The sequence below is a fragment of the Seriola dumerili genome, unplaced genomic scaffold, assembly GCF_002260705.1.
Source record: "Seriola dumerili isolate Sdu_G_001 unplaced genomic scaffold, Sdu_1.0 BDQW01004273.1, whole genome shotgun sequence".
In the NCBI taxonomy this organism is placed as follows: domain Eukaryota; kingdom Metazoa; phylum Chordata; class Actinopteri; order Carangiformes; family Carangidae; genus Seriola; species Seriola dumerili.
The window spans coordinates 281,620-308,419 of NW_019178528.1; the positions used below are offsets into that span (position 1 = coordinate 281,620).

Sequence of the window (26,800 nt, forward strand, 5' to 3'; positions counted from 1 at the left end):
ATGCACAAACCTGGCGATGTGGTTCTGGGTGGGCTGTTTGAGGTCCACTACACCTCTGTCTTCCCTGAGTGGACATTTACCTCAGAGCCACAACAGCCCAGCTGTAAAGGGTAAGTTTCACATACATGCAACAGACAGTATGAGCATGTGGAAATTATGCTTTCTGCTGATAGTATTTAGGCTGGGAAGAAAATGTCACTGTGCTGAAATGCTTATGAAATGTGAGCAATGTAAAATTCAGTAATACTGTGATACTTTTAAAATATTAAAAGAGAGCTCTAAAAAGAATATAATTTGACTGTGTAAAATGTTATTAACATAGGCCCATTTCTGTATATGTATCTCACAGTTCTCACAATGATAAATTACTTCCTAGTGATTAACAGTGATATCTTGTATGTTAGCTTTGATATTCTAGGGTTCAGACATGCCATGACCATGGCCTTTGCTATTGATGAGATCAACAAGAACTCCAACCTGCTCCCTAATTTGACTCTTGGATACAGTCTTTATGATAACTGTGGTGCACTTATTATTGGATTCAGTGGTGCACTATCATTGGCCAGTGGTCAAGTAGACCAGTTTCTGCTTCAGGACAATTGTTTGGGGACCCCCCCAGTTCTGGGGATTGTGGGTGATCACTATTCAACATTCTCAATCGCCATTTCCAATGTGCTAGGTTTATACAAAATACCAACTGTAAGTTTCCTATCCTCTATGTTTTGAATTGTTGTATTTTTAATGTACAGCATTTGAATTAATTTAGTCTTTAAAAGTGATATCATTTTGTCATATGAAAATATTTTGACTGGGGCTGACGAGTATGAAATGAGTGACTTAAATGCATTCTGTATTTTTCTTTATAGGTGAGTTATTTTGCCACATGTTCCTGCCTGAGCGATCGGCAAAGGTTTCCATCTTTCTTTAGAACAATTCCAAGTGATGCTTTTCAGGTGAAACACCATTTGCAAAATTAAGCACTTCAAAATGTTTTTCACAAGCAGTTCAGCAAGCTGGTGAAAAATGCCCCTAATGAAAGAAAATGTCTGAACTGTAATGGAAGTAATTAACTGTAATTCCATTGTGAAACTTAAATAAGTAATACAATTTATACAAATTACAATAACTGAAGTAAGACATATATTATGGCAGTACAAGAGTGTCAAAGAAATAGTTATAAGCATTTAAGTAATTAAAAACTAATTGTGCAATAATAATACTCTAATGAATTAATTTGCAAAGAAATGTATTAATCTATATAGTTTAAATTACAAAGTAATTCATGTTTTGATATTTTAATGAGCATTATGTAAAGAAGTTACAAATGAAATATTAAGCAGTAAATAGTTCAAATTCAGAGGGGGTTTACAAAACACTTTGGGCCTTGTGCTGGTAAAACAAGGTAAAACAATACAAATTAGCCATGCTATGTAACAAGCTATCTGACTGGTTAGAGAGCCACACCTGCCTCATACCCTTGCTATCTTTTCATGTAGGCACCAAGACCCTTTGAGGAAGTGTATGTGTTTGCACCAGGACATTTTACTTCACTTTCACTTCATCAAAATGTCCAACACTGATATATCAAGAATTTTAAGTGACATTGCCAGTGTTGCACCAGTAGTACACCCTCAACTTTGGCACCCACCTTGATTGTTCCCTTCCCACATCCATGTCATATGTCTGTAGATGGCTTGACAAGTGATGGCCAGTCAGAGAGCTTGTTACAGCCTGAATTTGTATTGTTTTACCCAATTTCACCCGTGCAAAGCAAAATCTGTCATGGAGAGGCTAAAAGGAGAAGTGAAATAACTAAACAAATTGAATAGGTAATAGGGAAAATTGGAATGTAAATTGGAAAGGAAATTGTCCTTTTAAATGTCTGATTAGAATCTGTATTCATGATTCAATTTATAAATCCAGTTCATGATTTCTCATTTTAAAATGCATTTTCAAATAGATTTTAAATTCCATCATTTATTTATGAATAAATTTATTTTTTTAAGTATATATTTATTGACTGTTTTATGTTATTATTGTAAACCCCTTCTTAATTTCGACTATTTATTGGTGGATTAATATTCGATTTGTAAATTATTTTTATACTTATACTACTACTTAGTTGTAGATTAAAAGTTTAATTTGTAAGGACATTTATTAATGTTATCGTACAATATCAGTTATTAATTCATGAAATGCTTTATTACTATTTCTGTGACACATGGTTCCCCATATAATATGTAATCTTAAAAGAATTTACTAATCTGTCTTCCAATCTCTCCACTATCACATATCCATACAGGTGCGTGCTATGATTCAGATTCTAAAACACTTTGGCTGGACATGGGTAGGTCTGCTGGTCAGTGATGATGATTATGGACTCCATGTTGCCCAGTCCTTGCAGTCTGACCTGGCTCAGTCTGGTGGAGGTTGTCTGGCCTACCTAGAGGTGTTGCCCTGGGACAGTGACCCAAGTGAACTCAAGAGGATTGTATATTTGATAAAGACATCAACAGCACGGGTTGTCATTGTGTTTGCACACGAGATACACATGATTCAACTAATGGAAGAGGTTGGAATTCAAATATGATATAATTTCAGAAATCCATGATAATATTGATTTTTTTTTTCTTTGTTTGTTGGTGTAAACTGAATCTTAAACTAATCAAATCCAGCTGATAATGTTGACTGTATAGAGTGTGTCAAATGTTTCAACTTTTTGATAATTCTTTAAATATTTCAATACATTTGTTGGTTACACCAATGTACAAGCATGAATGGACCAGTCAGGACAATTAAAAAGATATTAAATTATTCTAATAATTGGATTTAATTGGTTATGTTATACAGTGAAGCTTACTAAAAACTGAAGCTTGTTTGAACTGAGCGTATTGCACTTCATATTTGGCTAACATTTGTTTGTTGTTTTTATGACAGTCAAACAATGAAATCTTGGTAGACAATATTTTCTACAAAGTACATTGCACTGTTTTAACAAAAGTCTGAAAAATATAATTTATATAATGCATAGGTGGTGCGGCAGGATGTGACAGGCCTGCAGTGGATTGCAAGTGAAGCCTGGACATCTGCTGCTGTGCTCCAGACCCCCCGATTCATGCCGTACCTGAGTGGGACACTGGGCATTGCCATCCGTCGAGGAGAAATACCAGGACTCAGGGCATTTCTGTTACAAATACGTCCTGACCTACACCACAATAATAGCTATGGAAATAGTATGGTAAGGGTTTAATGACACTATCTGATGTAAATATGCAATAACAATATACTATAATGTCAATGTGAATATGTTGATACTAATGTTAATACCTATGTTAATACTTTAATATATTTCAGGTGAGGCAGTTTTGGGAATACACATTTCAGTGTAGATTTGCTCCACCTCCAGCAGGTTGGATAGAAGCTGGAGGAGCATTATGCACTGGAGATGAAGATATTGGAAATGTTGAGACTGAGTTTTTGGATCTTTCTAACCTCAGGCCAGAGTACAATGTTTATAAGGCTGTGTATGCCCTGGCGTATGCCCTTGATAACATACTTAAGTGTGAGCCAGGGAGAGGGCCTTTCAGCGGGCACAGCTGTGCTACATTGAAAACACTGGAGCCATGGCAGGTGAGATATAAATTTACACTCCACGTGTTTATGTATTCAAAACAGCTACCACATCATGAGGTACTAAATATGGTTTTGTGAGTATAGAACATCATGAAAAAGACATGTTACATTCATCCACTGGCTATTAATTTAATTATTTTTCTAGTGAAATATACTGTATTTAATACTAGACATAGCTGGACAAAATGTGATTTCATATTTCAGTTATGACTTTCACACTTATTATACATTTTTCTTCTTGATGTTGTTTGTTTTGTTTCTATCATCCTTATGTAGCTTGTACATTATTTGCAAAAGGTCAACTTCACCACAGCATTTGGTGATCAAGTGTCATTTGATGAGAATGGTGATGCCTCTCCAATCTATGATATCATGAACTGGCTGTGGCTCCCTGATGGACGAACTAAAGTTCAGAATGTGGGTGAAGTTAAGAAATTAGCCTTCAAAGATGAAGAACTCACACTTGATGAAGATAAAATCTTCTGGAACTCTGAATCAAAAGAGGTTACTTTTGATTTTTCTCTCCTTTTTTGGACTGTAGATTTTAGCTGAATGTAATGATATAGATCAATATATTTTTCTCTGTACAGCCCCCCCAGTCAGTTTGCAGTGAGAGCTGTCCTCCTGGTACCCGCATGGCCAGAAAGAAGGGGGAACCTGAATGTTGTTTTGACTGCATCCCTTGTTCTGATGGAAAGATCAGCAATAGTACTGGTGGGTGCTCATGTTTCAATGTTTTTACTTTATTTTAAGGATATCATATACAGTAAGTATGTATCTCACCATCTTCTCCTGTTTTTCAGACTCCATGAAGTGCACCAGTTGTCCAGAGGATTTCTGGTCCAACCCCCAGCGTGACCACTGTGTTCCTAAGAAAACAGAGTTCCTCTCCTACCATGAGCCTCTGGGAATTTGTTTGACAACAACTTCATTGCTGGGCACATTTATCTGTGCTGTTGTTCTGGGCATCTTCATCTATCATCGCAGCACACCCATGGTGCGTGCCAACAATTCAGAACTCAGTTTCCTGCTCTTGGTGTCTCTTAAACTATGTTTCCTGTGTTCACTGCTTTTTATCGGTCGTCCCAGACTGTGGACATGCCAGCTGAGACATGCAGCATTTGGGATCAGCTTTGTGCTTTGTGTTTCATGCATCCTGGTTAAAACCATGGTGGTTCTGGCTGTGTTCAAGGCCTCCAAGCCAGGAGGTGGAGCCAGTCTGAAGTGGTTTGGTGCTGTGCAGCAGAGAGGGACAGTTCTGGCGCTTACATGCATTCAAGCAGTAATCTGTACTGCCTGGCTTGTCTCTGCCTCAACAGCTCCTCATAAAAACACTGAATACCACAATGACAAGATAGTTTATGAGTGTGTTGTCGGGTCCACAGTTGGTTTTGCAGTGTTACTTGGTTATATTGGCTTCCTTGCTATCCTCAGCTTCCTGTTAGCTTTTCTAGCAAGGAATCTTCCAGACAACTTCAATGAGGCAAAATTCATCACTTTCAGCATGCTGATCTTCTGTGCTGTGTGGGTGGCCTTTGTCCCTGCTTATGTCAATTCTCCGGGAAAGTATGCAGATGCAGTGGAGGTATTTGCCATCCTGGCCTCCAGTTTTGGCCTCTTGGTGGCGCTGTTTGGACCCAAATGTTACATTATACTCCTGAGACCAGAGAAAAATACAAAGAAAGCTATTATGGGTCGAGAAAAAAGGAAGTCATAAAATTAGCGCTAAGAATAAATCTATCAGAAATTATGATCCTCTGTATTTTGCAATCAACAGTTATTATCACCACATGAAACTAAAGGTAATAAAGAAGTGTTAATAACTGACTTTTATTATTGTATATTTTATCACTGTATTATTACTATTTTGTTACTAACTGTTTGAACAATTTGCTCGTGAATGTCTTGCTAGTAGTGATGAACTTAAACATCTTATAGGCTATACTCGTGTTGTATTTGTCTTCAGTATGCATCTTTCCATCCCTCAGTGATACAAAAGTATTACTCCTAACACTGTTACTGATACTTAGAAAGGACTATAACAGAGGAAGCTACATTCACCAGATATGACAAACTGCAGAGGGAGCAGTAGCAGGAACTATTCAAGTTATCCTTGGCTGGAATTCACTCTAGAGGATTATATAAGCACTATTAACTTTTGGACCTCTTAATATCAAAACAATATATTTTTGTGGCCAGTTTGGTGCCACCAGAATTACTCGTTCTCTGTCCTCATTCTCTGCAAGAACGGTGGAAAAAGGCTGAAAGGGGGAAAACATCTAGCTGACCAGGAGAGCAGAGATATGCCAGTGCATCTACCCTGAGAGGAGGATCATCTCTCCCCAGGGTAACAAGCAAAAGGGAGTTGGTATTGTCTTTGGAGGCAAAAGGGTGTGCTTCAAAAAATCTGAAGCAACTACAAATCTCTGCCACCACACTGGAGTGAAGCCTCCACGCCCCAGGGTTCAGTCTGGATAGCTGATCTGTCACTGTATTGTATATCCACAGAGCACATGGACTTAAACCTGGCCAGTGTCCACAGCTTGTGTGTGGTGTGACCTAGGCAGGGAGAGCTTAGACTGTCTTGTCTGATGATTTAATCTGCAGACACCATGTTGTTAGTTCGTATCAGGATGTCATGCCCCAGGAGGTGGGGCAGAAACTGCCTCAATGCCAGGCAGACAGCCTTCAGCAATAGACTATTGAGATGGTGCCACAACCATGGGCCTGACCAGCAGCTACTCACACACCAAACTTTGTAGGTTATACCCCAACCCTCCAGGGATGCATCTGTGGAGATCAGGTGGCAATGAACCACCAAACCCAGTGCAAACCCAAGGGTGTGGTCTTCCTGGTTCTCCTAAAGTCCACAATCAACTCCTTGTTTGTTGTGGTGTTTAGGGCCAAATTGTTTTCTGCACACCACTTCACCAGATGTTGGACCTCCTTTCTGTAGAGTGTCTCTTTATTGTTGGATAGGAGTCCCACTATAGTGGTGTTATCAGCAAACTTCACTATGGTGTTAGAGGAGGGGATGGGAGTGCAGTCATGGGTGAAGACAATGAAGAGGACTGGGCTAAGCACAAAGCCCTGTGGTGCACCTGTATTCAAGGTGAGGATCAAGGATGTGTGGTTGCCCATTCTGGCGTTTTGTGGTCTGTTGGCAAGGAAGTCTGTAATCCATAAGCAAAGTGCCATGGATAATGCCAGGTTGTTGAGTTTATAAATTTTGGTGGGATTATTGTATTGAAAGCGGAGCTAAATAGCATCCTGGCATATGTGTTTGGATGCTTCATGGTGGGAGGGCTTTATGAAGTGCAATTGAGACTGTGTCTTCTACAAATGCGTTTGCTTGATAAGCAAACTGATGGCTGTGGAGATCAGTGGGGGTGATGGCCTTGATGTGAGATAGTACAAGCCTCTCAAAGCACTAAATAATAAGTAGGGCAAGTGGGTGGTAGTCAATGAGACTTTTAAGTGCTGTCTTTTTGGGCACAGGGACAACGGTGGTGGATTTAAGACTGGTGTGGACTACAGCCTGTTGAAGGTAGAGGCCCATAGGACTTCCACCCACTCTTTGCGGCAGGCAAATGGATACTCACTCAGAAATAACACAATCTTCTAGAGCTCATATGAACTGCACCTAACACGCAGTGTAGATCAGATAAGCAAAGATAAACACCCGCAGGAGTCCCTTATAGGGTTGCGGTATGGCTGGTACATGGCTTGTGGCTGATGAGTAAATTCTCATACATATGTGACATGTATAGTGTAGAGATAGTCTTGATGCGCTATAGAACCTGCTGTCAACAACAGTGCAATGTAAAAACATCAGAAGATGTACTATTTCATCAAAAGTCTTTTGCAAGTATATTGCTGCTACCATCTAGTGGACATTTACCTTAATTCTGTTATTGTGTTATAGTGAATTACAGATACTTTGGGCTGATTTTTGCATTTAGAATGTCACATACAAATTTAAGATTAGACTCAGTACAAAGTGAAACTTCAGATGTATCATCTCAGGAATTAAACTGTAGAGCGGATCGGAGGGAACCTTGTATTTTATACCGAGGTGAGTAGTTTTCCTGTAAGGTGAAAAGATCTATCTGCTTTATCTACAACCTAACATACATATCATCCATTTAACTGCTTAAAGTCCACTTGATATGACATTTAATACATAATATGCCTGTCATGCAAATTTTGCCATGGACCCCAATCATTGTCAATCATTCAGAAATTAATTTTTGGTTGGAAAGGTTGATAACATGGCCTTGACACCTGTCAGATTTTATCAAAAGTCCATGCATTAATTCTGCATCAATACAACTCTATCTCAAGTGAAATGCATTTTAGGCCCTGCCCATACTCCTTTTTCTGTCGTGATGGGTGGTGTAAAAGATTAAACAATACTGCAAGTCAATAAAAGGGGGTGACATAGTGATAAAACTTAATGACTGGGCTCAGAAAAAACATAAACCAGAGGAAAGTCATGTGGACATTGTTAGACACCTACTTGCTCATGTTGTTGTATTCCTGTTTTTCCCCTGCTGTGCCCTCCCCCCTCTATTCCTCCTCTTGTCGATTACAGGGACAGGTTCATCTCAATGGAATGCACAAGGCTGGAGATGTGGTTCTAGGTGGTCTATTTGAAATGAACTTCTTCTCTACCTATTCTGAACTGTCTTATACCTCAGAGCCACAACAGCCTACCTGCCATGGGTGAGTCTACCAAGTAAACAACAAAGAGCAGAAACCCCCGGAAAATCAGTAACTTTATTAGAATATATTTTTGATAATTTCATATTACTGACAGAGATTTACATTGTTTATATATAACATTTTGACCACATTGTCTTTTTTGCTCATTCACCTCTATTTTTGTGGTTGTTGCCATCATCTGTTTTCATTGTTGCAAAATCTGTAGTTGTACAACATATATATATATATATATGTTATTTAGTTATCATGTTGTATTTTTCAATAGAAAACAGTAATATTTTATTTGTTAGGTTTGATGTTCTAGGATTCAAACAGGCCCAGACCATGGCTTTTGCTATTGATGAGATCAACAGAAACTCACACCTGCTACCTAATGTGACTCTGGGATACAGTCTGTATGATAACTGCAACAAACTAGGAATTGGATTCCGTGCAGCATTGTCATTAGCCAGTGGTCTAGAAGAGCAAGTTACATTACATGAGACCTGTGTAGGAACCCCTCCAGTCCTCGGGATTGTGGGTGATGATTCCTCTACACGTTCTATTGCAATCTCCACTGTCTTAGGTTTGTACAGAGTGCCTATGGTAAGTTTTTCTGCCTTGACATCTATTATTTCTTTTGGATCATTTTGATTTCATGTCAAATTTAAAGTTGGTTTAAACACGAAGCAGTCAACCTCACAAAGTTAAAAGAGCCGGTGAAGGCATTGAATGGTTTCAGGACGTACAGTCTGTGTTTTTCACAGGTGAGTTATTTTTCTACATGTTCCTGCCTGAGTGACCGGCAAAAATTTCCATCCTTCTTTAGGACGATCCCAAGTGATGCTTTCCAGGTAAAAATCTATAAGCATGGTGACAATATACTAAATAAAGATTGTGCAGTTATTGCAATTGATCAGGAAGACCATACCTATACTGCAAATATATTCCTTTTGTTTCATCAGTAACATTATTTGTCTCATTGACGGAGTTGTGTGTTGTCACATAAAAACACTGTAAGGCTGTAACTAAACTATTCTATTGTGGAACCTGTTTATCAGGATTTCCAGTGAAACATTATTCCAGCATGTGCACTAATCCCTCTTCTCTGTATTCTTAGGTGCGTGCTATGATTCAGATTCTAAAACACTTTGGCTGGACTTGGGCAGGTCTGCTCATCAGTGATAATGATTATGGACTCCACGCTGCCCGATCCTTTCAAACTGATCTGAGTCCATCTGGTGGAGGTTGTCTGGCTTACTTAGAGATTTTGCCCGAGGGCGATGATCCAGCTGAACTAAGGAGGATTGTGAATGTGATGAAGAAATCCACAGCTCATGTGGTCATTGTGTTTGCACATGAAGGTCACATTATTAACCTGATGGAAGAGGTTGGGCTTGAAATATAACTTGACAAATTGATTATTGCCGAACATAGTTATAAAACAAGATTCAATTCAGTGATATAAAACAATATTTGACCTAAACAAACCAAATAATAATAATGAATATGTTACACCTCTGTTTTGTTATACACACCGCTAGCAGGTTTGTTCTAGTTATGATGATATCACTTTGCTCATACTACTGTGTAAAATAGAGGATGGCACCTGTGAGTGACGCTGTGGAAACCACTTTAGTGGTATGGCAATATGAATTAATATAACTTCGTATGATGCATTTTACAGGTGGTGAGGCAGAATGTGACAGGCCTGCAGTGGATGGCCAGTGAAGCCTGGTCATCATCTGCTATGCTCCAGACCCCCCACCTCATGCCGTACCTGGGTGGAACACTGGGCATTGCCATCCGTCGAGGAGAAATACCAGGACTCAGGGAATTCATGCTACAAATACGTCCTGACCTACACCACAACAACAATGGAAATACAATGGTGAGAGTTTAACCTCGCAATCTGATTTGGTATTTGGAAGAATAATATATTGTCATTGTTTATGATACAAATTTTTGAATATATTAGGTAAATCAGTTTTGGGAATACACATTTCAGTGTAGATTTGCTCCACCTCCAGAAGGTTGGGTGGAAGCTGGAGGAGCATTATGCACTGGACATGAAGATCTAGAGAATGTGGAGACTGAGTTTTTGGACATTTTAAATCTAAGACCAGAGTACAATGTGTATAAGGCTGTGTATGCTCTGGCATATGCTCTTGATGAAATGCTACACTGCGAACCAGGGAGAGGGCCTTTCAACAGGAACAGCTGTGGTAATTTACAAAGACTGGAGCCCTGGCAGGTGAGATATCAATTTACACTCCACTTGTTTATGTCCAATCCTGTGCTTATAATATTTTTTGCACAGTAAAACATAAGACATTATTAGTTGTAAAATGCTAGATCGATAACTGAAATGATTTTACCTACTACTCGGTCATAGCAGTGGCTAGTATTCAGGTTAGCGAGAATAATCTCGTCACTAGGTACATGGTATTATGGGTAATGTGACATTACTTTAAGCAAAATGATTTGCAAGAATTTTTTAAAACTTCATCTGTTCCTAAGTGTAGTAAGCAGTTTGATTTTTGAATATTAGCCCATGCTGTGTTAACCATGGTCAATAACAAGAGAATTCTTCTTTTTTTTCATTTATCCTGTTTGGTTTTTCCTCTATCTCTTATTCTGATTTCCACAGCTTGTCTATTACTTGGAAAAGGTCAACTTCACCACACCATTTGGTGATCAAGTGTCAGTTGATGAAAATGGTGATGTCTTACCAATCTATGATATCATGAACTGGCAGTGGCTCCCGGATGGAAGAATTAAAGTTCAGAATGTGGGTGAAGTTAAGAAATCTGCTTTAAAAGGTGAAGAACTCACACTTGATGAAGATAAAATCTTCTGGAACTTTGAATCCAAAGAGGTTATTTCAGATTTTTCAGACTACAATTTTTTGGCTCATGGATAACTCATTCGAGCAGTGTTTAGTAATGTAGAATAACATATATTTATTTTTCTCCCTACAGCCCCCCCGGTCAGTGTGCAGTGAGAGCTGTCCTCCTGGTACCCGCATGGCCAGAAAGAGGGGCGAACCTGAATGTTGTTTTGACTGCATCCCTTGTTCTGAGGGAAAGATCAGCAATAAGACTGGTGAGTGTTCAATTTTCAGCATTGCAGTTTCAAAAGAAAGCATTGTGTATCTCAACTCGTTTTCTATTTTCATAGACTCCATGGAGTGCACAAGTTGTCCAGAGGATTTCTGGTCCAGCCCCCAGCGTGACCATTGTCTTCCTAAGAAAATAGACTTCCTCTCCTACCATGAGCCTCTGGGAATCTGCTTGACAGTCACCTCATTGCTGGGCACATTTATCTGTGCTGTTGTCCTTGGGATCTTTATCTATCATCGCAGAACACCTATAGTACGTGCCAACAATTCTGAACTCAGTTTCCAGTTGTTGTTGTCACTTAAACTATGTTTCCTGTGTTCACTGCTGTTTATTGGCCACCCCAGACATTGGACATGCCAGCTGAGACATGCAGCATTTGGCATCAGCTTTGTGCTTTGTGTCTCATGCATCCTGGTTAAAACCATGGTGGTTCTGGCTGTGTTCAAGGCCTCCAAGCCAGGAGGTGAAGCCAGTCTGAAGTGGTTTGGTGCTTTGCAGCAGAGAGGGACAGTTCTGGTTCTTACTTCTATTCAAGCCACAATCTGTACTGCCTGGCTTGTCTCTTCCTCACCAGCACCTCATAAAAACACCCAATACCACAATGACAAGATAGTTTATGAGTGTGTAGTTGGGTCAACAATTGGTTTTGCAGTGTTACTGGGCTATATAGGATTACTTGCTGTCCTCAGCTTCCTGTTAGCTTTTCTGGCAAGAAATCTTCCAGACAACTTCAATGAGGCCAAACTCATCACTTTCAGCATGCTGATCTTCTGTGCTGTGTGGGTGGCCTTTGTCCCTGCTTATATCAGCTCACCAGGCAAATATGCAGATGCAGTGGAGGTATTTGCCATCCTGGCTTCCAGTTTTGGCCTCTTGGTGGCGCTGTTTGGACCCAAATGTTACATAATCCTCCTGAGACCAGAGAGAAACACAAAGAAAGCTATCATGGGTCGAGGAAACACAAAGTCATAAAATTAGCTAACAATAGGTGTGTTTATCTCTACTCTCTGATATGAGCTATTGGAGCCCACTGGTGAAGGGGGATATGCCTTGATAAAGTGTTAAACATCACTTTTGAAAATAAATCCCCCTGTCATGATGTGACAATGCTATTGCAATTGTTTGGTTATGTTTAGATAGATAGATAGATAGATAGATAGATAGATAGATAGATAGATAGATAGATAGATAGATAGATAGATACTTTATTTATCCCCTAGGGGAAATTCATGTTTAGACACAAAACCAACCTTGCCAGGTTTAGGGAACTATGGTTTCAATGAAAATAATTTGATCATTTAATTTAGAAGACCTCATCTTGGCCAATTTTATGTTTTGCTTACTCATCCACCCACACTTAGGGAAACAATTAAATTTGTATGTTATCCCTTCATTAATGTGGTGTAAGAATAATTGGAAAAAGTAAAATTTACAAATGCCTCCTCAAGTTACAACAATTCCGAAAGTCTGCACAAATTTTGGTACACATGTTGGGTTGTTGTCATATACGTAGATTATCATCAATTAATGTTCCAAATTCATGCATTACATTATCCTTTCTTGCTAACATTTAATTTGGAATATGGTATTAACTGTTATTTATTTATGTAACAGTTATTTATTAGCAGTAACCATGATAATAAGTTAACAAATAATGGAAACAGCTATCCAAATGTTGTTTTAATTCTGAGCAATAAAGTAGAGCACAACTTTGTAGTTTCTATGTTATTTATCTGCGTATCTGCTCTCTGTGTATTCATGTGACTTAAATGCACATGAATACACATAAGTCAGAAGAACGACTTCCCAACTTTGGAAATGGGACCATCCAAGGAGCACATAAATGCAGCATACTTGTGTAATCCTGAGAAGCATGATCTCTCCGCTCACATTCTAAAAACCTAAAACCTAAATCAGTATATGTCTCTAATTTCTTGTCAAAATATCAAATTATACCTAATATACAGTCACATATAACATTTCAGTTAGATAAAGGGACTTGTTTTTAGACAATGCATCTTGAATGTCTTGTTAAACATCTTGTTTAGAGTTGTATCTCAAATGACAAAAGCTTTTTTGTCATAAGATGTTTAAGCTGCTGTGTTATTTGTAAAAGATCATCTTGTCTAAAGTAATTGACTTGATTTAGGAAAATGCAAATACTAATTTCTTATAAAATCTCAAGGACAACATTTTTTTCCCAACTCATCATACATCATATATGTGGGGTTACAAAAAGGTGTGGCAGGAATTAATTGCCACCAAGTCAGAGCTGTCAAATAACCAGAGAATGCGCCTTGAGAAAAGAGACCAGAGACAACACTGCCCCAATCCTCACATCACTCGCATCTGTGTCCAAGATGAATGGTTTAGAGGGTACAGGATATGCCAACACAGTAGCCATGATTAGAATAGCCTTGAGCCGATGAAAAGCACTCTGATAATCATCACTCCATCTAAAATGCCTCCCTTTCTCAATGAGCTGGTGCAAAGGGTGAGCAACGTCAGCAAAACCTCTCACAAACTGCTTGTAGTATGAGGCTAGCCATACAAAGCTCTGAACCTCCATCTGATTTTTAGGGACAGGCCACTATCTAACTGCTTCCACCTTGGCCGGATCTGGCATCAACCCCCTCAGCAGAGATAACATGCCCAAAGTAATGGACTTGGGTGGAAAACAGATTACACCTGGATGGCTAAACTTAAAGATTGGCCTGCTGGAGCTTTCCAAGTACACCATCCAGGTGCGTCAGGTGTTCCTGAAGTCAATGATGTCATCTCAGTAAACCAAGCAAGCGGTCCAATGCAAATCTGCAAGAATTAAGTCCACTAAACTCCGAAACGTGCTGCATGCGTTGCAAAGCCCAAAACTCAGATCATTAAACTCGGACAGCCTCTGGCGCATGATGAACTTGTGGATCCACTTCCACCAATAGCCGCTCGCCAAATCAAGAGTGGAAAACCAACAAGCATGCCTAAGGCTATTGAGGGCATCATCAATCTTCCATTGTGAGTTTTCTATAGTTAACACAGAACCGAAACCCGCCCAACTTCTTTTTCACAAGTACTACAGGTGCTGCCCAGGGACTACAGTCACTATCAGTCTCCCCCGACTAAACACAGAGATTTTCTGATAGTTCCCCAGGAGAGAAGCCCTTTTCTTCCACCCCAAACTGGCTCATAAGTGTCTCAACTTTCCAAGGCTGCAAGATGGCTCCTCCCTCACTGTTGCCACACAGCTCCACTTCCTCCCCCACCTCAATGTCAATGAACAGCATACCCACTTCCATCCCACTCTTTAACATAAGTGCATCATTTTTCAAATTGATAACTCGCATGACAGTAAGCCCTGCTCAACTCTACAAACCACCTGAGCTACCAATATGTCACAGTGTTTAGAGAAGGAGGTGGAGGGTTCCAACATGCCTTCTGAATAATCCCCCCACCCGGTCTGAACCTGGCCCCAAATTATGGTTTCATTGCGCAGGGGTACTACGGTATTGGACTGGACAGAGAACACCTGGGGCTCAAAGGATGAGTTCAGATCAACCAGGGGAAAAGTCTTCCCATTATCTGGCAGGTCTTCTTCCCCAGGTCAACTACAGTGCCAAACTAAGATAGAAAATCAAACCCAAGCAGAATCTCCTCAGAAGGTATATCAGAGACTAAAAACTTGGCGACGAGAGCAAGACAATCAAATTGACATACTGTCTGCCTGCACCCCACAACATGCATCCCCACCATTAGCTGCTGTAGCCCTGCCTGCATAGTCTTCCAAATCACACCCCCCTTTTGTAGCAGAAAGCCGCAGCTGTTTGGGGATGACAGAGCACAAGGCTCCTGTGTCTACAAGAACATAAAAATCAAACCCACCTATTCTAGCTTTGAGATAGCCAGAACCGCCCTTTAAGCCACCAGGGGCCATAGTGAATGGAGAAGACGGGGCGGACATTTGGCCCTCTGTGAGCGCCCCCTCTAGATTGAAGTGGATTATTTTAAGGCTCTGACATTTTGATTTTATCCCACCACTGTCACCAGTCTAATCAATGTGGGGTTACAAAAAGGTGTGGCACAAATTCACTGCCACCAAGTCAGAGCTGTCAAATAACCACAGAATGTGCCTTTAGAAAAATAACATGACAATCTTTATTTCCATGGACAAATTCACAGTTCATAAAAATAGGGGGGGCAAGATTACGACCAGGGATTTCCACTCTGCCGAGACACCAAAAGGGCTCCCACTATTATCCACTTCAACAGTTCAACTTATCCACTGCAAACAGTAAAACACAGGGCTAGCCTTCTAGCTTAAGGCACACTATTGAACACAGCAAGCTGACACCCTCTACTGGTGGCACTGCTCTTACTCCTACTCTTAAAACCTGGGGGATTTCTGAAAACTTGATATTCACTAAAACCTTCAGCCTCTGAAGCAGATAGAAACCATTTGAGATCTTAAACCTTTGACATCTACTGTAAATCATTGCCTTTGGCCTAAAGTTCATCACCATTAAAAGAAATCTGGGAGATTTGGGGCGTTTACAAAGTCCAAAAGTCATTCAGGCAATGAGCTCTCCAACCAGGGTCTCTTGAACATTTCCCTGTGTGATATCCTCAGAGCTGCCTCTCTTTACTCCCCATAAATATCCCTTAACCACTCACAATAGAGAAGCAGGGTGTATGAGAGTTCTTTAAGCTCTTTATTAAAAGAAGTGCAGACAAAAACAAAAAACTTTACTGGTTAAATTAAATGCTTTATTAAACAAAGGAAATGACAAAAAGTCTTACTTAAAGAATTAAACTAATCCAGTAAAGTGGCTGGGAATCCAAAATTCGCAAGGGGAGCAGGTAGCCAGACACAGGTGTAACACATTAGGGCAGGGCAGACAATCACTATGGCAGGAAAACAAGACAAAGACTATCAAAGAATATTACAATGAAAATTCTGGCCTTGCCTTGGTCCTAGGCTTGTGTCTGGTCCATATAAATCCACATTTCGGCAGAGTCCGGCTTTTATTCTCCAGTATTGACTGACTGATTTTCTGTCTGCGTGCCATAATTGGTCCAGATGTGGAAGTAGCATCTGACAATCATGCAGTATATGGACCAGATTCAGGAACCAGGTGTAAACTGGGCCAGCAGAAAACAAACATGTGGCCCAAGTATGGGACAGATTTATTTTGCTATCTGGGAGTTGACACACAAGGAAAGCTACTTAAAATAAAATATTAAATCAACAAAAGTCCAAACATAATGCCTTCAAAGAGTCCCTTCAGAGCGGACCATGACAATAAAATGCCGTAGGTTTGGTTTTATCTTTGATGAGAACAATCATTGGTAATATGTAATATAGTATAAAGAGAGATGTAGTGGTAGTACAAAAATATAAGGTACAGTACAGTATAGCATATACTATTATTAATAGCATCAAGTGAATTCCACATACTCAGGGCTGATTTGTCCATTTGAGGAGTTTATTTTTGTACATTTTTCATACAGACAAGTTATGGATTGTACTTATTATTCATCTGTAAAAAGTGATTCTTCTGATACATATAGCTATAAACTCAGATTTTAAACAGCAGAGCACAGCAAGTGAGAAGGAAAATTATAATTTATCAGAAGGCAAGTAACTGGAACAGTCCGTGTACTTTATCTACAACTTAAGTCAAGTCAAGTCAAGTCAATTTTATTTATATAGCACATGTCATACGGCAGGCGTAAACTCAATGTGCTAAGATAAATATCACATCCCCAAACGTCAATTTAATATGACATTCAAAAAAACCTAATATACACTTAATATGACTGTCATGCAATTTTTACTGGACCTCAACCATTGCAGTCATCCACAACTTAAAGTTGGATTGGAATGGATTTCAACATGACCTTGGAGAGTATGAAATGACACACATTAATTTTGCCTCATTAAAAATTAATCTAAAATTAAATGCATTGTACGCCCTGCTCATACTACTTCATCTGCCCTGATGGGTGGTGTGCAAGATTAAACAATTCTGCAAATCAATAAAAGGGGACATTGTGATGAAACTCACTGACTGGGCTCAGAAAAGGCGTAAACCAGAAGTCATGAGGGCATTTTTAGACACCACTTTGGTCTTGCCCATGTTGTTGTACTCCTGCTTATCCTCTGGTGCGTCCTCTCCTCTTTATTCCTCCTCTTGTCGTTTACACAGAAGGTTTCATCTAAATGGGATGCGCAAGCCTGGAGATGTGGTTCTAGGTGGGCTGTTTGAAATGCACTTTGGTCCGATTTATCCTGATCTGTCTTTTACTTCAGAGCCACAACAGCCTGACTGTCATGGGTGAGTCTGACAGGGAAACAACAAAAAACAGAAACTGATTAACTGATATTACTGAAAAAGAAATACATTGTGTATTTGTGCCATTTAAACCATGTTGCTTTTTATTCTATTGTCTACTATTTCATTCAAGAATTATTATGCTTGTTCTTCAACTATTTTCATTGTTCATACAATCTTTATTTGTGTAGCATGTACATATTTGCACAGTTAGTGTTTCATTTTTACATGTATTCAACAGTGATATTTTATTTGTTAGTTTTGATGTTCTAGGATTCAGACAGGCCCAGACCATGGCTTTTGCTATTGATGAGATCAACAGAAACTCACACCTGCTACCTAATGTGACTCTGGGATACAGTCTGTATGATAATTGTGACCAACTAGGAATTGGATTCCGTGCAGCATTGTCATTAACCAGTGGTCAAGAAGAGAAAGTTACATTACATGAGACCTGTGTAGGAACCCCTCTAGTCCTAGGGATCGTGGGTGAAGATTCCTCTACACGTTCTATTGCAATCTCCACTGTCTTAGGTTTGTACAGAGTGCCTATGGTAAGTTTTTCTGACTTAACATCTATTAACTCTTTTGCATCATTGTGATTTGATTTTGAAAATATAAGTCATTTGTAAATATGAAGCAGTCAGCCTTACAAAGACGAAAAAGCTGGTAAAGACATTCAATATTTTAAGGATACACACAGTCTGTGTTTTTTGCAGGTGAGTTATTTTGCCACATGTTCCTGCCTGAGTGACCGGCAAAAGTTTCCATCCTTCTTTAGGATGATCCCAAGTGATGCTTTCCAGGTAAAAATCTGTCAGCAAAATTAGAATATGTAAAATAAGGATGTACTGTTAAAAACATCCCTACTCGATGAGTATTTTCCTTTTGTGTATCACCAGTAACATTATTTGTCTTATTGATGGAGTTGTACGTTGTAAGATAACAACACTAAAAAGGCCAGTATTAATGGTCCATTGTGGAACCTGTTTATCAGGATTTCCAGTGAAACATTATTCCAGCATGTGCACTAATCCCTCCTCTCTGTATTCTTAGGTGCGTGCTATGATTCAGATTCTAAAATACTTTGGCTGGACTTGGGCAGGTCTGCTGATCAGTGGTAATGATTATGGACTCCACGCTGCCCGATCCTTTCAAACTGATCTGAGTCCATCTGGTGGAGGTTGTCTGGCCTACACAGAGATTTTGACGGAGGGCAATGACCCGGCTGAAATTAGAAGGATTGTGGATGTGATGAGGAAGTCCACAGCCCGTGTGGTCATTGTGTTTGCACATTACAGTGAAATGATTAATCTCATGGAAGAGGTTGGGCTTGAAATAGAACTTAATTAAAGCTGAAATAATTATACAACTTAGTATTTTGTCAAACAGTAAACTTTAATTGACTAATTTACAACAATATTTGGCCTAAACAAAACAAATGGTAGTTATAATAAATGCTATATTACACCAGTGCTCTCAAGTTTTGCAAACCAATTATACTCTACTTCAGTTATGATGATATGATGATATCACTTTGCTCATACTACTGTGTAAAACATAGGATTTCACTTATGAATGACAATAGCTGTTATAGACATCAATATTTTCTAGAAAGAACAATGCACTGTTTTAAGTCTGAAATAATTAATTTCATATAATACAATGCACAGGTGGTGAGGCAGAATGTGACAGGCCTGCAGTGGATGGCCAGTGAAGCCTGGACATTAGCTTCTGTGCTCCAGACCCCCCACCTCATGCCGTACTTGGGTGGAACACTGGGAATTGCCATCCGTCGAGGAGAAATACCAGGACTCAGGGAATTCCTCTTACAAATACGTCCTGACCTACACCACAATAACAGCTATGGAAATGATGTGGTGAGAGTTTAACCTCACAATCTGATATTTACAAGAATGATATATTATCAGTGTTTTAAATACACAGTTTTGAATATGTTTCAGGTAAACCAGTTTTGGGAATTCACATTTCAGTGTAGATTTGCACCACCTCCAGCAGGTTGGGTGGAAGCTGGAGGAGCATTATGCACTGGACATGAAGATCTAGAAAATGTGGAGACTGAGTTTTTGGACATTTTAAATCTCAGGCCAGAGTACAATGTGTATAAGGCTGTGTATGCTCTGGCATATGCCATTGATGACATGCTGCAGTGTGAGCCAGGGAGAGGGCCTTTCAGCGGGAACAGCTGTGGTAATTTACAAAGACTGGAGCCATGGCAGGTGAGATATCAATTTACACTCCACCTGTTTATCACCTCAATCCTGTGCTTATGCTATTTCTTGCACACTATAATTTGGCGTATAGGACAAAGTACAAAGCTTTGAGATTATCAATTGTACAATGCTAGATAGATCTCTGACAGGATTTTTGCTACTTCTGGGCGATAGCTGTGACTAGTATTATCGGGTCAGAGAGATCTCCATCAACATGTTATATGGCATTTTAGGTAATGGGACATTATTAGAAAAAAATAAAAGAACACCTTGTCTTCATTAGTTTAGTACGTAGTTTGATTATTGAATATTAGGCCCTGCTGAGTTCACCATGGTCAATAACAATAGAATTCTGTTTTTTCATCTATCCTCTGGTTTTTCCTTAATCTCTTGTTTTGATTTACATAGCTTCTATATTACTTGGAAAAAGTCAACTTCACCACACCATTTGGTGATCAAGTGTCATTTGATGAGAATGGTGATGTCTTACCAATCTATGATATCATGAACTGGCTGTGGCTCCCTGATGGAAGAATTAAAGTTCAGAATGTGGGTGAAGTTAAGACATCAGCCTTAAAAGGTGAAGAACTCACACTTGATGAAGATAAAATCTTCTGGAACTTTGAATCCAAAGAGGTTATTTCTGCTTTTTCAGACTACTATTTTTTGAGTGCCAGTGGCGTGCCATCAGGACAAGCAAGGCAAGCAGTGCTTGCCCAGTTAAAGCCAAAAGTATACAGAAGGATACCAAAGTTGAAGCACTACCTCTCCGTACATCTCAGAACAGCTTTCTGTCCCATAAAGGATTTTATTTGCCTGTTTGCATTCATCTTTTAATTTATTGTTGTCTTGTGGCCAATGTAGGCTAGTTTCACTGGAAGCTAGGCTCACTACCAGCGGATGCATCTATCATTTCTGTCATTTTCATGGGCATGGTCATGTCTTTTGACAAAGGCTGGTGCTGGTCAGGCAGAGGAGGGAGCAGCATTTTTTTTAGATCTTTGCACATGTGCATTGTGAATAATCCTGGGACCTTTGACAGGTCACTAGATATCCCTAATAACAGAGAAGGGTGCTGGTCAAGCTGCCCTTGACTCAGTCTCCCCTTTATTGACATCAGTTTTATGATATTACCTGCATTATTATATGTGTGCAGATGCATGTTGAAAATGCACTTAGACATTAGAGAATTGCTTGAACAATCTTTTCTTCCTAAGCTTTCAGATGTAACAACAAATGTAAATTGTCTTACTATTTACCTTGGTCAACATGTGTGATGAGGTAGAGTTAGGGTTGAGGCATATTGAGGTGGGAAAATACAGTATTTTGCATTGTCACTGGAATGTGTCACTGTCAGTAAATGTTAAATATTTAGAAGATTACCATAGAAGTGATTTTTTTTTAAATATTTTTCCTACATATTGCAGATGATGATGTGTTTACAATCAAAGGAAGTTCAGACGAGTAATTCTAATACTTCTTCAGCCAGGAAGTACAGACAGCACAAAATCATGAGGCTGCTTGCCAATCTGTAAAAGTCACTGCACACCACTACTGTTGACCCATGGATAACTCATTCTAGCAGTATTTAGTAATGTAGAATAACAGATATTTATTTTTCTCCCTACAGCCCCCCCGGTCAGTGTGCAGTGAGAGCTGTCCTCCTGGTACCCGCATGGCCAGAAAGAAGGGGGAACCTGAGTGTTGTTTTGACTGCATCCCTTGTTCTGAGGGAAAGATCAGCAATAAAACTGGTGAGTGTTCAATTTCAAACACAACAGTTTGGAAACAAAGTATGAACATGTATCTCAACTCTTATTTTCATAGATTCCATGGAGTGCACAAGTTGTCCAGAGGATTTCTGGTCCAGCCCCCAGCGTGACCATTGTTTTCCTAAAAAAATTGACTTCCTCTCCTACCATGAGCCTCTGGGAATCTGCTTGACAGCCACCTCATTGCTGGGCACTTTTGTCTGTGCTGTAGTCCTAGGGATCTTTATCTATCATCGCAGAACACCCATAGTACGTGCCAACAATTCTGAACTCAGTTTCCAGTTGTTGTTCTCACTTAAACTATGTTTCCTGTGTTCACTGCTGTTTATTGGCCATCCCAGACATTGGACATGCCAGCTGAGACATGCAGCGTTTGGGATCAGCTTTGTGCTTTGTGTCTCATGCATCCTGGTGAAAACCATGGTGGTTCTGGCTGTGTTCAAGGCCTCTAAGCCAGGAGGAGAAGCCAGTCTGAAGTGGTTTGGTGCTGTGCAGCAGAGAGGGACAGTTGTGGTTCTTACTTCTGTTCAAGCAGCAATCTGTACTGCTTGGCTTGTCTCTTCCTCACCAGCACCTCATAAAAACACCCAATACCATAATGACAAGATAGTTTATGAGTGTGTAGTTGGGTCAACAATTGGTTTTGCAGTGTTACTGGGCTATATAGGATTACTTGCTGTCCTTAGTTTCCTGTTAGCTTTTCTGGCAAGAAATCTTCCAGACAACTTCAATGAGGCCAAACTCATCACTTTCAGCATGCTGATCTTCTGTGCTGTGTGGGTGGCCTTTGTCCCTGCTTATATCAGCTCACCAGGCAAATATGCAGATGCAGTGGAGGTATTTGCCATCCTGGCCTCTAGTTTTGGCCTCTTGGTGGCGCTGTTTGGACCCAAATGTTACATAATCCTCCTGAGACCAGAGAGAAACACAAAGAAAGCTATAATGGGTCGAGGAAACACAAAGTCATAAAATTAGCTAACAAGTTTTCCAACTTAGCTGACAGTAGGTGTGTTTGTCTCTACTCTCTGATATGACCCATTGCAGCCCACTGGCGAATGGGGATATGCCTTGATAAAGTGTTAAAAATCCCTTTTGAAAATAAATCCCCCTGTCATGATGTAATAATGCTGTTGCAATTGTTCATTATGTTTAGGCACAAAACCAACTTAGCCAGTTTTAGGGAAATATGTTTTCAATGAAAATAAATTGATAATTTATGTAAGAGGACCTCATCTTGGCCAATGTTTTGTTTTGCATACTCAACGACCAACCAAGGCATCCTTCCGAATTTGACTTTGTGGTTCTATAGTAATATTAACACACTTCTTCCTTTGATCCTGTAATCATTTTTACAGTGAGTAGAGTGATGTGTCTCTTGAATGTAAACATAGGCCCCTTTTGGGCATTTACTGAAATGACTGATGCTGTTTGATAAGACCACTGGAGGTCACCAAACAATAGAAGTTAATTATGTGTAATTACAATATTGTGCAACAGTGATCAGCATCACACAAAATGAAAAATCTCAATAAAAACGACTTACAATGTTAAATTATTATGCCGTTTTTGTCTGATCTTCTATTTTTATATTCCTGGGGTTTGAGAGACGAAAAAAGTATTGACTTAGTGAAACAATGAAATTGGTAGGTTATCTCTCCATTAATGTGGTGTAAGAATAATTGGAAACATTAATATTGAACTGGAAAAAGTCGCAAATGCCCCCTCTAGGCAGAACAATTAGGAAAGTTTGCAAAAATGTAGTACGCACGTTGGGTTGTTGACATCATATACGCAGATTACGTTAGATCAATGGTGCAAATTCATGCATTACAATACCCTTTTTTTTGCTAACATTTAATTTGTAATATGGTATTAGGTTGTAACTGTTATTTATTAGCAGTAACCATGGTAATAAGTTAAACAAATACTGGAAAAAGCAATCCAAATGTTGTTTTAATTGTCTGAGCAATAAACTAGAGCACAACTTTGTCTATATTGTTTGCATATTCCAACTTAAATGCACATGAACACCCATAAGTTGGAAGAACGACTTCCCAACTTGGGAAATGGGACCATCCAAGGAGCACATAAATGCAGCATACTTGTGTAATCCTGAGAGGAAAGTTCTCTCCACCCACACTTAAAAAACTCAAAATCAAAGGAAAAAGTATAAGTGTCTAATTTCTTGTCAAAATATCTAATTATGTTTAATATACAGTCACACAAAACATTTCAGTTAGATATAGGGACTTGTTTTTAGACAATTCATCTTGAATGTCTTGTTAAATAGAAGAGTCTTGAAAAACATCTTGTTTAGAGTTGTATCTCAGATGACAAAAGCTTTTTTGTCATAAGATGTTTAAGTTGCTGTGTTATTTATAAAAGATCATCTTGTTTCAAGAAATGGACTTGATTTGGGAAAATACAAATACTCATTTCTTATAAAATCTCAAGGACAACAGTTTTTTCCCAACTCATCATACAGTACATTACATTATATAGGCTACAAGACAGAAGTGCTAGCTATTATTGCAGTCCAAATTGTAGTTTGGTGTATAATCAAAAACATTGTTTGCATCCACAAAAACACTGGTTTTAGCTAGGGATCTTCTACCTCTTAAATCCTGGGGGATTTCTGAAAACTTGACATTCACTAAAATCTTCAGCCTCTAAAGCAGATAGAAACCATTTGAGACCTTAAACCTTTGACATTTATTGTTATTCATTGCCGTTGCCTTTGAAACTGGATATGGCAGAAAAAACAGACAGTTGTTGACATTCTCAGTTCAGTTCAACTCTTTATAACATTTAGAGATTTCTTTCAATGTTGATGAACTTCAGGCCAAAGGCAATGATTTCCAATTAAATCCAAAGGTTTAGGGTCTAAAATGGTTTTCATTTCATGTTTCTAGCTCCTCTCGCTAGCAGTAATACTGGCTTCATGAACAGACAGGACTTCAACTGGAACCCACACAGGAACAGATGAGATGTTGCACAGTCCCACCAACTCAGGAACAAGAGTGACATTGACTGGGAGGGCAGTCGAAGAAGACTCTGGATAGCTGGACAGCAGAGGCTGAGGATAGCTGGGCAGCTGGAAACCTGGGCCGCTGGAGACCTGGGCCTGTGGCTCAGGCTGGAAGCTGAAAATCTGGGACTGAGGTTCACACTGTTAACTGGAAGACCTGGGGCTGAGATTTGGGCTGGTAGCTGCTTGTTTAACTGGTGTTTCTGTGATTAGTTCTTCTTTCTATGGTCTCCAACCCATAGGTCTCTGCCAGGACAGGCTAGGCAGGTTCCCAAAAAAGGAGACAGCTCAAGGTCCTCCAGGTCTGAATCTGACAGGGGGTCAGCAAACATGCAAACTAGAAGCTGAGGATCAGGAGCTGACAGGAGATAAGGAACAGGAGATGGCTGGACCAGTGACCGGAAAGCAGGAGCTGATGTCAGCTAACCCACAGTCTAGGGATCAGGAGCTGGCCGGACCATTGACTGGGGATCAGGAGCTGGAGTCTGCGGACTCTAGCTTCACTCCTAGTCCATTGGGAAAATGACTGGTGGCTAGCACAGGCAGTGTCTGTTGGAGCTGACTGTAGTTGAAGGCCCCAGGGTCACCATCTGGGAAGAAACTTGGGGTTAGTGGGCTTGTGGGTAGCAGGCTCGATGCTAGCAGGCCGGGGTACAGACTGGGAGCTAGCATGCTGGAAGCTAGCCGACTGGGATGCACACTGGAAAACAGGTTGCTGAGCAGCCTGGACAGCAGATTAGGGACAAGTAGGCTCGATGGTAGCTGACTAGGAGAGTAGCTGGAGATTTGGGGCATTTACAAAGTCCAAAAGTCATTCAAGCAATGAGCTCTCCAACCAGGGTCTCTTGAACATTTCCCTGTGTGATATCCTCAGAGCTGCCTCTCTTTACTCCCCATAAATATCCCTTAACCACTCACAATAGAGAAGCAGGGTGTATGAGAGTTCTTTAAGCTCTTTATTAAAAGAAGTGCAGACAAAAACAAAAAACTTTACTGGTTAAATTAAATGCTTTATTAAACAAAGGAAATGACAAAAAGTCTTACTTAAAGAATTAAACTAATCCAGTAAAGTGGCCGGGAATCCAAAATTCGCAAAGGGAGCAGGTAGCCAGACACAGGTGTAACACAATAGGGCAGGGCAGACAATCATTATGGCAGGAAAACAAGACAAAGACTATCAAAGAATATCATAAGGAAAGTTCTGGCCCTGCCTTGGTCCTAGGCTTGTGTCTGGTCCATATAATTCCACATTTCGGCAGAGTCTGGCTTTTATTCTCTGGTATTGACTGACTGATTTTCTGTCTGCATGCCATAATTGGCCCAGATGTGGAAGTATCATCTGACAATCATGCAGTATATGGACCAGATTCAGGAACCAGGTGTAAACTGGGCCAGCAGAAAACAAACATGTGGCCCAAGTATGGGACAGATTTATTTTGCTATCTGGGAGTTGACACACAAGGAATGCTACTTCAAAAAAAAAACAGGAAATCAACAAAACTCCAAACATAATGTCTTTGAAGTCCAAAGAAGCTGGTAATATAGTTATAGTATAAAGAGAGATGTAGTAGTAGTACAGAAAATATAACGTATAGTACAGTATAGCGTATACTATTATTTATAGCAGCGGTCCCCAAACTTTTTTCAGTGGGGGCCACATCAACTTTCCTTTCTGAGATGGGGGGCCGAGGTTAGTCTATAACAGGAAATGATATGGGCCAGGGTGACAACCAGTATTATTGTGGAGATTACAATGATAATTTGTTTTAGCTGCCCTTCGTTTGGCTTTGGCACCACCTGTTGATTTGTAAAAAAAGTAATAAAAAGTCTTCACATGTGTTTATTTGAAGTACCACAGATACTCCATTTATTTTATAGAAAATAACAACACAAACTGATGGTAATGCCGGGGGAGAGGGCGCCGGGGGGGGGCGCCGGTGGGCTAGCTCTGCTTGCTGGGCGCAATGGCTGTGCCTGGGGGGGG

General features: G+C 39.8%; 2 protein-coding genes across 2 annotated transcripts; both read left to right on the forward strand.

Annotated features, from left to right (window-relative positions):
• Window positions 1–12,431, forward strand: LOC111239773. The gene is made up of 19 exons (XM_022769680.1): window positions 1–110; window positions 405–699; window positions 867–953; window positions 2,303–2,572; window positions 3,032–3,238; window positions 3,355–3,630; window positions 3,910–4,137; window positions 4,224–4,347; window positions 4,437–5,343; window positions 7,132–7,219; window positions 8,120–8,358; window positions 8,649–8,943; window positions 9,105–9,191; window positions 9,458–9,727; window positions 10,025–10,228; window positions 10,316–10,591; window positions 10,988–11,215; window positions 11,319–11,442; window positions 11,518–12,431. The coding sequence occupies exons 1-19, from the start codon at window positions 1–3 to the stop codon at window positions 12,429–12,431; spliced, it is 5,229 nt and encodes a 1,742-aa protein (XP_022625401.1).
• A 5,163-nt stretch (window positions 12,432–17,594) lies between these two features.
• Window positions 17,595–22,757, forward strand: LOC111239761 (extracellular calcium-sensing receptor-like). Its single transcript, XM_022769668.1, has 9 exons — window positions 17,595–17,785; window positions 18,042–18,336; window positions 18,502–18,588; window positions 18,839–19,108; window positions 19,456–19,662; window positions 19,747–20,022; window positions 20,425–20,652; window positions 21,647–21,770; window positions 21,844–22,757. The coding sequence occupies exons 1-9, from the start codon at window positions 17,676–17,678 to the stop codon at window positions 22,755–22,757; spliced, it is 2,511 nt and encodes an 836-aa protein (XP_022625389.1). The 5' UTR covers window positions 17,595–17,675.
• Window positions 22,758–26,800: the final 4,043 nt, after the last annotated feature.

Excerpts from the sequence above, each read along its gene's own strand:
- LOC111239773 (XM_022769680.1), top strand. The coding sequence starts at position 1 with ATGCACAAACCTGGCGATGTGGTTCTGGGTGGGCTGTTTGAGGTCCAC. Across the intron at positions 111-404 it reads CAACAGCCCAGCTGTAAAGG|CTTTGATATTCTAGGGTTCA; the intron begins GTAAGTTTCACA and ends CTTGTATGTTAG. Across the intron at positions 11,216-11,318 it reads GGAACTTTGAATCCAAAGAG|CCCCCCCGGTCAGTGTGCAG; the intron begins GTTATTTCAGAT and ends TTCTCCCTACAG.
- LOC111239761 (XM_022769668.1), top strand. The coding sequence starts at position 17,676 with ATGCGCAAGCCTGGAGATGTGGTTCTAGGTGGGCTGTTTGAAATGCAC. Across the intron at positions 18,589-18,838 it reads TCCCAAGTGATGCTTTCCAG|GTGCGTGCTATGATTCAGAT; the intron begins GTAAAAATCTGT and ends CTGTATTCTTAG. Across the intron at positions 20,653-21,646 it reads GGAACTTTGAATCCAAAGAG|CCCCCCCGGTCAGTGTGCAG; the intron begins GTTATTTCTGCT and ends TTCTCCCTACAG.